Consider the following 14,275-nt stretch of genomic DNA (forward strand, 5'->3'; position numbering starts at 1 on the left):
GTCGGTGGGACAAAACAAGACATCACTGAGACGCCTCTAGGAAATAGTGATGTGGCATTTTTCACAATTTCCCGACATTTAAGATTTAAGAATGCATCAGTTAATTGAAAAAGAAATGAACTGATTAATTGATCACGAAAATAATTATTAGTCACAGCCCCTATTTAAAATGACACAAAATACAAACAAGCATACAAATCTTTGGTATTTTAACTCGGATATTAATTATGCCAAATTTTCAAAATAATAGATTAATTTTCTGTTAATCAATTCATCAACTAGTTAACTGACTAATTGCTTCAGCTATTAACTGAATTATTAAGCCAGTGACAACTAATCACTTACAATGACGCATGCATGACTTTGTTCTGGCCAATTTGCATGTATCCAATTAAGATTGGCTGATATATCTGAATCCAAACCGGGATAATGTGGAGGCGATTGAAAATGTTTTTTACGCGATGTTCGGTGACTCATACAGAAAACAACGAACTGAAGACATCAAGGCAGCCACAATAAGCAGTGCAGACGGGAAATACATTAGACTGTGCTCGTGTATATCCAGTGCAAGCATAAAAGGAACAATTGAGTGGCCTTCATAGCAATAGACAGTTTACAATGGCCCTGGGGGGAGATGACACACCAGGGGAGAGGAGACACAAGTGTTTTGATTAGTAATGCTAATTATCTTCAGACCGTTAGCAAAGAAGAGAGAGCATTAAGTTAAATGGCCTGCTCCAAATTCTCTTTCTTTCAGCAACATAAATAGCTAGCCGACGAATCAGATCTTCATCTCTTTCTTATTCCCTCTCCCTGTGACTCCCTGCTTATTTCTCTCCTTTGTGGAGAACAAAATGACTTGAGATCTTGTTCATTACAATGAAACCAGACAACATTAAATTGTTTTCCTATTAAATCAGCCCTTTGTCAGACGAGACATCTTCAATACGAGGCAACAATATGACAACTCAGTTCACACACACCCAGGTCTCTGCAGACCAGCGAATGGATTCCAGCTCTGCTGTCACACTTAGATGATAATTATAGTATATATTGTCACAGTGGATGCATCCTGACAAAACACAAACACGCCATATGCAGATTGGCCAGTTTACCAGGCTGAGGATAAATCAACATTTAGTGTGCACCAACGCTGGGGAAATATTTATCCTGGAGGACAAACGATGTGTGTGACAAAGCAGCCATATTGGGAGAAGTAAATAAGGCAGATTAACCGTTCTGGTGTTCTGGTGATGTTGTGTTCCCAGACATGTTCTGCTAGGACAGATGGAGGCAGTGAGACATGCAACCCTCATTGTTGTCATCGCAGGCTGGGCAAAGCCGCATCAGAATTAATCAAATGAAAATAAACTCAGCGTGAGGAGTGCTTGATTACTTATCATGCAAGGACGTAAATAAGAATTAACAGGGCCCCATCCTGAGGCTGGACCGTGGAGGACAATCAGCCTCTTTCAACTTCTTTGAAATCACCAGCAGATCGGAGTTTTCTCTTTTCTTTTTTGTGATATTAACATTCAGGTTTGCAGTGCCTTTTCCCTCTCGTCTCGGCATCATCGCACTCCTGCACAGGTGTTTTTAAACCCCTCTGCCACCGTTCGCTCTGACTCCCCGATCATACTCTGTCAACAAAATTGTGTGCTTCTCTTTTTTTCTGTCAGACAAGACAGTCTGATATTGATGTCAATCCGTTGGTAAGGTCTAGCCAGTCGAATGAAAGGTCAGAAAACAGACTCTATATTCCTTTTCAGTAGCAGCACCGCAAGTCACCCACATGTAATACTGTGTGCTGCATTATCAATCTTGATGAAAGAACACGGGGCAATCTTTCATCTAACCTAACCGAGAAATGTCATTGCTTTCACTTGGCCGTGGTTGAAGCTGTTTGTGTTTGCTGTCTCTTGGAAATCATGAGATGTAAAGAAGCGTGTTCTTTGAGAGATTAGCAAAATTTGAAAGCCCTGTAAATGATCCATTGATATTTACTTTTTAAGCATTCGCGGTACGTGACTTCGATTGGCTCACATTGATTAGCTTTTTAGACTGTGAGAAAGCGTGATAAAAACATCACGCCGTTGCTAAGTGAGTATCGTATATTTCCCATAAGAAATAATGTGCACGCAGTCTTTCAAGCTCTAACAGCATTTACCTCCTGGCAAAGATCAGACTGAGACACTGAGACACAGATCAGTGGAGGAGTCTCTGGGGAAAACTCACTCTTCATCTCACTCTCAATAATAATAAAGCATGCATGCTTACAGACTTGAATATGTAGAGATGCCACATGATTGTTTTTCTTTTTCCTTCTTTTGTCTTTTTTTCATTGTTCTTTCCTTCCTTTTTCCACCAACAGTGTATTTGTGGGGCTATGTTTATTTATATACATTGTATACATTGCCAGTATGCTTATTTGCACTGCATAATCAACGTGAAAGGACTCAGAGACACTGCAATTACAATCATTATTACCATAAAATCAATCTCTGTGTATATTCACACACCAGAAGGACCCATCTAATTGAATCTATTTCCTTTGCAGATGATGGATTCACCTTCTGTCATGGTGGATGTTGTCTGATTTCCATGCTGTGGAAATACGGTTTTATTTTCTGGCTTATCTCAGCTGCCTCTACCTCATCTCCTCTTGGTTCCCTCAGCATTACTCTCTCCCTCTCTCTCTCCCTCTCTCTCCCTCTCTCTCCCTCTCTCTCCCTCTCTCTCCCTCTCTCTCTGAGAGTATCTGACTAACATTACCACCACCAGCAGAGAAATGATGGTAATTGGCCATTTTGGGTTTGGACAGCTGCTAACATGAAAGCGAAAGTGGCTTCGGCTTGGAGTGCTGGGCTCTAACCTATTCAACAGTTTTCACCCTCATAACCAGGATACCTCTTTTCCCTCACATACTCTGTACTCTCAATAAGCACACATGGATAAATGAATGCGCACCCAGGTAAGCTGGATGAACACATATCTGATACATAAACATACATGAACGTTGTCTCTACTGACTTCACCTCGTCTTGACTGATTGGAACTGAGAGCTGAGACAGACGCATGTCTCCCATATAGAGATTAAAAAGCCTCTTATCTTGCCTCTGAAGGCCTTTAAGCAAGGACGATGTGCTTCACTGAATAATAAATGAGAAAGTTCCACTTGACTTGTAGCTTTTAATTTAAACCAAGCCATTACCTAACTTGTATCAATTAGGCATCCTCGGATTCTATGGAATTGGCCGACAAAAGTGTGAGATCATGCTTTTTTTTTTTCTTCGTCTTCTTCTTTGACTGAGGCTCTTTGCAAATGTGTGGAGCAAATGAAATCATCTCACAGTGTTACACTGGAAAATCATGAAATTGAATAGAGTGATTCTGCTATTCTGCAGAACATCCCAAGGCTCGGTACCTTGTAACAGAGATCCAATCGATGCCTGTAGCTTTAATCACATCTAACTTTAATGCTAGCCACATCTCCGAGGTCTAATTCTTTACTTTCACACCAAATTACTTTTTAGCCCAAGGCGCATTTTCTCAAAAAATGTATCTGTGGTCACAGCTTCAGCAGTACGACCATGGTCCATTGATTGACACACAGCTAAAGGCAGAGTCCCAGTAGTGAGGATTCCTTGCAACACATATATGGCTTGCTCTTTCTATGGAATTACTGCACATGTAACTACACCTTCATTAGAGAGGAAGGAGCCTGAAGCCTTAGGATACCTCCATCATTAATACTGGGCGCAATCACAGTCCTTTATCAGGTTTGGTAGCAGTTTCTTATTGAACCTATGTAACAGCAATCCATAATTCAATAAGAGACTGAACTCAACCTCGGAACAGTAGTAGTTAATTAAAATTCTCATAGCAAATTTGGTCAATTTCATTTCATCATTTTAGATCAGTTCCTCCGGTTTCACTCTATCAGTTTGATTCCCCTGAAACCTGCATTTGCCTGTGTGGTATTACTCCTGAAATAGACAATATTCTCAAATGTACGCCATATCTGATTTTTAATAATAAAGGATTGTCTTGTAATCCACTATCCCATTGGCAAGATGCGTGGTTGTCCTTTGAAAGAGCCAGAGTGCCATCATGTGGCCGAGGCCCTTAACTGCAGATTGATGCACAGGAGGTTTCATACATAATTTAAAGTATTAACATGTAGCATGACAGCATGTTTAAGTGACAGGCTGCGTCCTCTGCAGACATTCCTTTGTGTATTTTGTAGTTCAAGACATGCATCAAATTTGATCTGTAAAAAAAATAGCCATTCAGGCCCCGTTGGTGAATAAATTAAGAGAACTGTTTCAGCTGGTTCCTCTAGATGTCTCTCTTCGCTTGAGAGGATTTCTGCTTTTGGATATTTGACAAGTCTGACAACCTCTACAAGCAATTACATCACCCTGGCAGAGAAGACTGTAGTGTGTGCGCTTGTCGGTTTGAAAGGAGGGAGAGTTGGTAGATTAGCACAAGTGCATTCATACCCCAAATGCTGGTTTGGTTTAATTCCCTCATGAAACAGCCTGCACATATCACACTTATGTATGTAAAGGTGGACATGAATATGTAGCCACAAAAGAAAGAAAGAAAGAAATTCAATCAAACATAATATAAATAGCATGTAGCACAAACTATGTGTTATGCAGAAAACTGATGCATGATGATGCAGGGAAACAAAACACTGATTTCCACAGTGGAGCATGATAACAACAAAGATGCCTCTGCTACATAAGACATGAGAGTTGTGAGACACAGATTAAGTTTAAGTAGACATTGCTTATAAAAACTGTACTAACTATAATAGTAATACTAATAATAATAAGGTAAGATAGTGTAAAGTAATAAATTCTGAATGTCATTGTGAGACAGTCAGAATCCAAATTTCAGTCTCCACACATTTAAGGATTTAGATCCAGAGGAACCATATCTATGAATTTTGACTAAACTTTGATTATGGCTACGACAGTATAATATATATACCTGCCTCTATGCTCAAACACATATCTATAGTCTGGTGCATGACCATTTAGGCATTTATACACATGACCTGCTGCTAAATGCTAAATCCTGTTAACTCATGTTTGACCATTTTAATGGTTTAAATGTCCTATAATATGTGGGCTCTTTTATTGACATCAAATATGTAACATATCATCTTACTTTGTACAAACCTGAAAAGACCATCGCAATAACATTCAATGCATAGTCAGTATTTTGGGGAAAAGATTGTTCAGAAAGTCAGAATTTTGAGTGAAGGAATAATTTGGTTATGATAGTTGTGAAGAATATTTTGTATGTGTATATATATATATAAGTTTACATATGTATATATATATATACATATGTAAACTTAGAAGAATCACCGCTCCCTGCTTGACAGAGGATGTGCAAGAAAGGAATGGGAAGAGAGATGCACACTCGCCATGCGTATCCCTCCGCCTCTAACTAGGACATGGTGAAGGAACTCTGGTGAGGACACAGAGATAGAGAGAGATGGAGGGGGGATTATATCCAGTTATAAATAATAGGCCTAATAATGTGGCTATTGCCTCGTCTCCATTAAACACTGAGCTGCCCAGTCCACTATTTTCACAGCCTGAACCAGCACAGAGGACACTGACCAGACACAACGGGTCAGAGGTGAACATTCATCAAGGAGATAAAACAGACATCTCTAAGAGAACTTACGAATCAGTGAGAGGAATGCAAGTTTACTATCAATCACACCACTAATTGTGTACTGTGTAGCCTTAGATCTGAACTATTTACTCCGCTCAGCAATGCTGACGTTGTGCTGAGAAGAAAGAGGATAATCTGCAAACTTTTATCTCCTTCTGTTCTTCTCGGTGAAATATCCCTCCTCTGCTGACTACGATCCCACCCTCTATCACCTCATCCCCTGGGTTTTCCCCAATCAGAAACTTCGCTCTCCGAAGAAGTGGAAGCACCCAGATGAGCGGAAACGGTGTTTTGTGTGCCAGGCTGCTTTGCTCTCAGTGCTGCTGACCCACAAACACAGCCAAGTCCAGCGCAGCCTGAGGCCTGTACGGCGAGATACAGAGCAAGATAAGCAATCACAAAGATGCAGAAGTGGGATAAAAATCTGGTTGATCACACTTTTGACAGCAACATTTGCATCAAGAAAAAACTAAAAGAAAAAAAAAAGCTGAACACAGAAGAATAGGTTTGACAAAAAGCAAATATTCTAAGAAAAATGACTAAATGAACCCATAAATGCTAATAGTTTTGTTAGAACGAGAGCATTTTATGCATTCTAAAGATGTTCTTTCTGGAGTGTTGATTCTGATTTGAATTCCTAAAAAATCTGCTGTTTCCTCCCTCACTCTAAAACAGGAAGTAGAACTGTGGTTGTCTTCCGCTCGTCTTGTTTAATGGAACCCCCCTTCCTGTTTTCAGATTCATCCCGATAATGGCTAAAAGTCCCCAGCTGAAAGCTCGGCACACACACAAACACACACACTCCCCTCGTCCTGTCCCTCTCATTCTTCCTCTCTCTTTCTCTCTCTCTCTCTCTCTCTCTCACACACACACACACACACACACACACACACTGCCTCTAAGATGGCTGCTGGACGAGTCATTTGGTGAGAGACCGCCCCATCACCAACAACATTCAGAGCTTTTTCACACATTCCAGGTGACCATGTGTGAGCTGGTGCATATGTGTGTGAGAGCCCAAGCTGATTGATTATCTCCAAACTGATTGCAGTGAAGATCAAAGTGTGACCTGCGAGGATGGGCTCAAATGTGTGTGTGTGTGTGTGTGTGTGTGTGTGTGTGTGTGTGTGTGTGTGTGTGTGTGTGTGTGTTTAAGGGATATGCCATGTGCAGCCAGGCCAGAGAAGTATGCAGGTCAGTGTGGAGGGAATGTCAGGAATGCCAGTGTAATTCAAACTCTCTTCCACCACTGGAGGCGGCTACTACCTGGGCATATATTATACCAAAAGTGGGCAGAGATGTTAGTCCGTGTTTGTGGCAGTATGCAGTGCTCTTTAACATGCCAGGAAATAAGGAGATGCAGTGTATATGTGCTCACAGCTTCATCGGCATCTCCCTTTAGCCGCCTTGACTCCCCATCTAAGGGCATGCTGTAATAGCAACACAGTGCTTCAGCCTCAATGTTCCCAAACACCTGCACTTAAAACAAAATGTGACTGAACTCCCAGCTGTTCTCACACCAGTTACACCTCCTGAATCCAGTTCCCAGGCTTCAGTAAGCCTTTCATTTGATATCACAACATATCTGACCCCCCCTCCCCTCCTCTCCCTCCCTGTCTGGCCGGCTTTTTCACGGCAGCCTGTTTTCACTCAGCAGCCTTGACAAAGACTGGCGAAATAATTACAGCTGGGCCGAAACTCAACAAGTGTTTGTCTCCAGTAATCTCCACCAAACCCACCAGCAGGGACCGAGTCATAGGAAGAGGAGGAAGAGGTCGATTGTTCTGAAAATGAGAAGCCAATGACATCATTTCAAAGAGCTGTGTTCAGAGTGTTCAACACTCTCTGTAAATGGGGACCAAAGTCAACTCGCTGTAATGTACACAGCTCGCCAAACGTCAACAACACTTACCATTTCAGACACAGGCCCAGCTGGGGGAGAGTCTATAAATCTCTAATCTGTCTCCCTCCATTCATCACCCTCTTTTTCTTTCCCCCCTTGCGCTCTCTGTCATTCATACAAAACGCTGTTTGGATGAACTTATTCTCTAAAGATGCGAGGTTAGTTTTATGCCTGTACAAGCCAGATCTGAGCTGAAACATTTGGCATGTTTGAGCCAGGATGTCTTCTGTGCCTGGGAGGAGGGGGACAACAGGAAGACTGCTTGGGGTTGTGAGGAAGCGAGTGAGTAAGGGGAGGGAGGGAAGACGTGAGGGAAGAAGGAGAGCAACAAATAGTATGTCAACGCAAAACTATGCGGGAAAAATGACGGCAAAACACAAGAATCAGACACAGAGAAATGTCCGTGACTGTATGGATATAAATAAAAAGGGCTATTAGGTCTACATATGTGCTGAAGATGCTCCATCAGAAGGGAGGTCATTTGAAGATGAGGCCGCTGTAATTCACAGTGACATTTGGGGATGAATTACGGGGCAAGTGTAGCATGTAAATCACCATGTTGCTACTACTACTACTACTACAACTGCTGCTACACACTCAAGTGCTTCAAGCCGCTCCAGGGAGAGCGCCATGGAGAGAAGAGCGGCTCCTCGGGCAAGCAAGGGAAGCGTGGACACATAGAGATATTTACATACAGTCAGACAGACTTCCTGGCATTGTCAGCCTGAGAGCGTTGATGTCAGATCCACTCCTTCCTGTGCAGAAGGGAGAACGCCATGCGATGACAATGGGCCCAAAACAGGACAAAGAGGAAATGTTTAAATTTAGGCCCCTTCTTCCACCATCTCCTCTTTTACGGGTCTGGAGCTCTGGTGCTGTTTAGTTTTCGTGAATTCCTCCAGCATCGCCCCCTGAGCTCCCTCTCCCCCATTGTGTCAGTTCAATAGAAGGATTTTCACATTCAACGCAAATCCCAAAGGAGGATCAGCAAGTGAGACCAGAGTTCAGTCAATCACTTGTTTTCAGCGATGTTCCTTTTAGAAATTAGAAGTGCTTCCTTAGAAACCCATCCAACAGATAGCATAGAAAAAAAAACTCATCACAACACATCAAAAACATACGCTATAGTGAGAACAGTTTAATGAACTGAAGGATAAAAACGGGATTAAAAGCTCAATAAACATCCAAAGGTTAATAATCCTAAAATATATACCTTATACATAAAACTTATTTAATACAACTCTGAAAAAAATAATGATAGAGTTTATGTGTTTCTGTGTGTGTGTGTGTGTGTGTGTGTGTGTGTGTGTGTGTGTGTGTGTGTGTGTGTGCTGCTCTGTCTGCGTGAGAGCTTTATCACAAATCAGAGAGTCGGCGTCTGCAGGAGCTGACAGGGCAAGAGTTCACCGGTCTGTCCCAAACTCAGGGAGTTTCTCTGCGCGTGAAGACGGCAAGAGCCAAACACACGACATTCACGAGGGAGTCGCTGTCCGCCACATAACTGCAGCCTTCCTCATGGATATAAGTTAAGCCTGAAAGTAGGCAGGACACGTTCAGCCGGTGTTTTCTGTGGGTTTTTAGGACAGCGGCGGCGATGCCCTTTTAACCGGGGGCGCTTCTTCTTGGGGTAAGTTCGCAGCTTTAGCGGCAAAAACTTCAGTGTTGCGAGGAGATGGCGTTCCGGTTTGTTTTTCGCGGGTATAACTTGCCGTGAAAGTTTCAGGAGTCGGTCACAAGTTTCACTTTCCACGATAAATTCGGCTCACTTAACTGTTTGAAGAGACGTTAAAAGCAGCGCTTAACTAAAGCGCGAACATGAAATCAGTGCACCGTTAATGTCAATTTTATTGACGCCATATTTAAAAAGAGACATAACTTTAAGACGCCCAGCCCAACATAAGCTCCCACTGTTAGCCAGCGACTATAAATCATCAGTTTTAGTTGAGACAGACGCCGAGTTGCCTGTTCAGTTACCTGAAGTTTTCTAACTGTGTATGGAGGCCAAACCAGCAAACACTGTTTTCTTTTGCTCTGTTTTAATAGCTACATTGCCGGCCTTTATAAGACATTAACTCCATCAGCATCTCAATAACTGGATATTACGGACGTTCGTCTCGTAACATTTAACAAGACGTCACGTTTTGTATTGAGGATGTTCGGACTTGTGTGATTAGACACTGCTTGTAATTTTAGAGATTTTTACATTTTCGGATTGATCGTGTTCTTGAAAGGCTTATCAGAAGAAGGCTTACAAATTAAATTGTGGCATCCTGTGAAAAGGCCAGCTTTAAAGAAACACACGATGATGATCTCATGTGACAACAAAGATGCGATGCTGGAGGCCCCAATTACACAAGAGGCTTCCATACATTAAAGGGATTATGAAATGGGGATGATTAACATGTGTAGCACTTGCCCAGCATCTTCCTCCTCAGAAGGAGTTTATCTGAGCTATGATGATGTCACAGCCGGAGCAGGCCTGAAATAACCAGACATCTCCGTAGTGTGTTTCCATGACAACACAGCCTCCTGGATTAAATGGTGGATGGGGGACTGTGTCTCAAATAATTACTTTGGATAATGTGGATCAAACATGGGGGGCGGAGGGTGTTTGTGACTGTTGACTCATGGTACAAAAGCCCTTGTCTGAGCATCGCGAAATAAGACCTCTAATGCGTTCACTGTGTTTTAGTGTTTAAGTGGTACTGCTATCATTCTCGCACGCTGAATGACCTCTTGTGTGCATAAAATGCAGCTGATCCTCCGCTGAGAATATTTAACATGATGTGTTTTGCATTTGTGGCATACGTTCTGAGCAAGTTAGGACAGAATAAGCATGATGTGAAAAGATCGTCCGTCAGTTTAATGTCAAACTCCTGAATAAAAATGTGGTTTTGTTCCTCCAGGTATTTTGAGAGAGAGAGAGAGAGAGAGAGAGAAGCCTGAGACATGATGTCCACCGGAGCTGATAGCTGACACTGTAGAATGAGAGAGGATGGAACAGACAGACAACCCTGCCCCTGAAAGCAACAACCCTAATGGGTTTGTCAATCGAGTGTTTAATGTTTCTCTGGATGTGGAGAATGAGACCAGCAGTGTTTATATTCAGGAGACTGGGCCAGGGCCTGAAGAGGGGCAGGGGGAGACCCAGGCTGCCTCACCACAGACCCCTGTCAAGGACAGACAGGAGGTCAACCGGAGGCCTCGTGCCACAGGAGGCATCTGGAAGATCTTGAACCGAAAAAGAGCTGTCTCAGAGCTGGAGCGCAGACCCCACTCCATGATTCTGCCCGGAGAGGCTTCCATCCCTAAACTCTCGTTTGCTGACAAAGTTCGCTCTTTCAAAAAGCTTAAATCCCCCTCTGTGTTTAGAGGGAAGACAGGGAAACTGTCCACTGCCAAGTTCAGCAGTTCTTTGGTGGATGAGGAATCTTTCTGCCGCGACATTGGCACTCCTCAGCAGTCCAGCAGGGGCACACTTAGACACCGTGGCAAGAGGCACTCGTATGCTGGCTACACAGCAGAATTTGACTGCTCGTTCGAAGACATTGACCTCACGGCTCCTATAGATGGCCACCAGCCCACTGTAATAGGAGAGGCTGTGACTCAGAACGGTTGTAAACCACCAGAAAGAGTTTGCTATACTAAAAGAAGCCACAACAATTCAACCAACTGTAACAAAACCGCTGCAGGCTGTGAAGAGCCAAGCATGAAAGGTAGCCCGAGCACCCACCAGCGTAGAGGAAGGAGGCACAAAGATGTGTGGAGTTACCTGAGGAGGATTTCCCTTTTGGGGAAGGCCAATCCTGCCTACTCAGAGAGGAGCTTTGACTCTGAGCTGCACTCTTTGGACAAGACTATGGACTCAGACTACGGTTCTGTAGATTTCGAGAGTGTCAGAGACTTCCAGCCACCGCCCCCGAAACACACTGACACCAAGGGGCACTTTGGTGGTCTGTTCAAGTTTTTCAACAGTGTAGCAGAGACAGCCAGAAAATGGCGGACAACATCACACTCCTTTTCTCCTCCAGAGGGAGAGAGGACTCAGGTGAGCTCCCCTCGGGCCCCACAGCGCACAGTGGATAACATTCACAGTGTGTCCCTGACACTCCACAGTGATGGACTTTCAAAAACTCCACCTATTCCATCATCACCAGTGACCGCTAAATCCTCACACTCCAGAAACTCTGACAGCGAGGCTTCAGCACCTGTGACAGGTGGACGATCCCCAAAAGTGGTCCTGAAAGCCTTTAGGGCATGCCCAGGATCTCGAGCTGTCAATGGCCTTGAGGGTTCTGACGGCACAGACGAACACATAGACAGAGAGGCTAATCACAGGTCCACAGCCATAGTTGAAAATCATACTCCGCAGCCAGGCCCAAACACAGAGACTAAAGCAGAAGCAGAGGTTGAAAGGGATCCATTAAACTGTCTCTGTCAAGGGGAAAAAGTAACGGGACAGACAGGAAATGAGCAGGATTCCAGGGATGCTCCACCTGACTCCCACCAGATACAGGAAGTCAATGTCCAATCACAACAGGGTGATAAAGAGAGCACAGCCAATAGCATACCACCGTCAGATTCCACAGAGGAAATATTTAAGGTATGTGACTTTAAATACAAAATGAGCTGTGTTAATTACCAGCCACTGGATTTTAATAAATGCATTTGTTAAAGATTTATTTTTATTTTTTTGCATTTTCTTGTATAATGTGTCTCGCATTTATGCCGTAACCTCATTCCATTGCAGGCTTTTTCCACATCATTAACATTGCCAAAGGCATGCATCATGTAATTACAGCTCAGTATATCATTTATGTAACTGTTTTAACCATGGCCATTTTCTTGCTTCTTAAAGTCATCAACAGCAAACTAGAATGTAAATGGTACCAGAGCTGCTACTCATTTCCCCGTGGCGTAAGCCCTAGGTGTGGTACATTAACTGTCAGGGAGAAACAAAAACATTCAAGACACCAGCCTGTGAGGACATGACTTGGGCACCCACTCCACAGTTGTCCTTTTGCCCCATCTGTTGGAGAGAGGAGGAAACAGTCAGTAATTACCGTGGTGGTCAACACATATTAGAGGAGTTTGTCCTTTCCTGCTTTGCAAGGAAAGTGTAGCATGCAAGGAAGCCCTATTTCCCACAAAGCTGGCCTTGTGTGACTGCGGTAGCCCTCGAGCTCTGTGACGTCTGCGCTTCACGACGACACCCTTCCCTTCTCACTCCAGTGGAGGCATTAGTCATCTCCCTTCTAGTCACACCAACGAGTCAGGACATGTTAGCCCCAACTCCTAATGACAGAATGAGATGTGACATCTCAATACTCAGCACACTTTCATAGGGACTTCTTATACAAGGGCAAGGGTTGTGGGAATCTGTGTTTTGGGGACGGTGTTAATACGCAGTCCTGCAATAATATAGGAGAAATGATGATTCTAGGAAAATCCTCCTCCCCAATCACCACCTGTTTGTATATTAAATACACGTGTCTATTGTTTGTTTCTTCTCTAAAACGTAACTGCCATTAAGGGGCAGTCTTGGCACTTGTGGCTAGCTACTGACGCGTTTCATTTAGGAAAATGAGCTCATAGTAGAATCTTTTAAAACAAATTATGAGGTGTATTCTGCTGAATCCATAGAGACATTCCTCCTGATTCCCAACACAAGAAATGCATTGTTGCACCTTTATCTGGGCCAAACTGCTGAGTATCTGTGCCAATCACAGCTGTGTGAGCAGATTGCCAGCCAGACAGGCTGCGGTGTAAGACAGCCGTGCCCAGCCATGCCCCACTCTAGCACAGAGAAGACCTCTGTACTTCACAAGCCTCTGCGGCCTCGTCCTCGCCCGGCCTCAGCTGTCCTGGACCTGTGGAGGCCCAACGCCGACCGAGATCTCTACAGCCATTATAGTGAGGTTGGCTCACTATGCCGACGAAGACGCAGGCACACTCCCACCGTGCAACCCTCTCCGGGGCAGAGAAGGATGGTTACCCGTTCCAGGCCTTGCTCTGTCATAGAGACCAGTGTTACTAGGGAGACGCAGTCCACGGAGCTGCACCACAGAGTAAGAAGTCAAATGACAAACACATCCATTCAGGCATAATTTCACTTAAAGTAAACATTGGGCTAAAAATGACAAATAAGCAGTCCCGTGAATATCCAGATACACAATTATGCTCAGTTTAAATGTACTTGTTTGCAGAAGATATAAATATATCACATCCTGGTGTTGAAAAAATGAAAGGAGGGCAGAGTCACACTAGTAGTCTCCACCAACTCACTGATAAATATAGCCTAAGCCATAATGAATCAAACATATACTACAGACCTTGAAGGGCAGCCCAGTACTAACCCAGTGTTTATACACCACTCACTGTTAGCTGCAACAATGCATGCACGCTCTGCCCCATTTATAGAGGCCTGTATTTCTGGATGCTGCTTTTCCCTCACCTCCCCCTCTCTTTCTGTTTCTCTCTCTTGCCCTTTCTTTCCCTTCCTTTCTTTGTGGCTTCTCATTCTCTCTCTCCCTCACTCTCAGTCTTTCTCTGTGGCCAATTTTCTGCCTCATCGCTCCCATAAGCTCTACCTCTTGTTGCCCTAACTCAGAGTCACTTCATTTTAACCTGAGAGACCGCCCGGTTGGCATGATGTATAGTCTCTCTGGTTTGCTT

The 14,275-nt window shown here is 43.7% G+C and overlaps 1 protein-coding gene across 6 annotated transcripts in view; it reads left to right on the plus strand.

Moving 5' to 3' along the window:
- Positions 1-9,080: 9,080 nt before the first annotated feature.
- The window catches only part of arhgef9a (Cdc42 guanine nucleotide exchange factor (GEF) 9a), a 42,823-nt gene continuing 37,628 nt past the window's right edge, over positions 9,081-14,275 (plus strand). Inside the window, exons 1-3 of one of the 6 annotated variants that reach the window (XM_076739619.1) lie at positions 9,081-9,231; positions 10,517-12,203; positions 13,330-13,668. In XM_076739619.1, the coding sequence (XP_076595734.1) occupies positions 10,596-12,203; positions 13,330-13,668 (1,947 nt within the window). In that variant the 5' untranslated portion in view covers positions 9,081-9,231; positions 10,517-10,595. Of the gene's footprint in view, positions 9,232-10,506; positions 12,204-13,329; positions 13,669-14,275 lie in introns of all 6 variants that reach the window. The other 5 variants (XM_076739618.1, XM_076739622.1, XM_076739620.1 and 2 more) reach the window with 5 other exon arrangements.

Source organism: Chaetodon auriga, chromosome 9, assembly GCF_051107435.1.
Source record: "Chaetodon auriga isolate fChaAug3 chromosome 9, fChaAug3.hap1, whole genome shotgun sequence".
NCBI lineage: Eukaryota > Metazoa > Chordata > Actinopteri > Chaetodontiformes > Chaetodontidae > Chaetodon > Chaetodon auriga.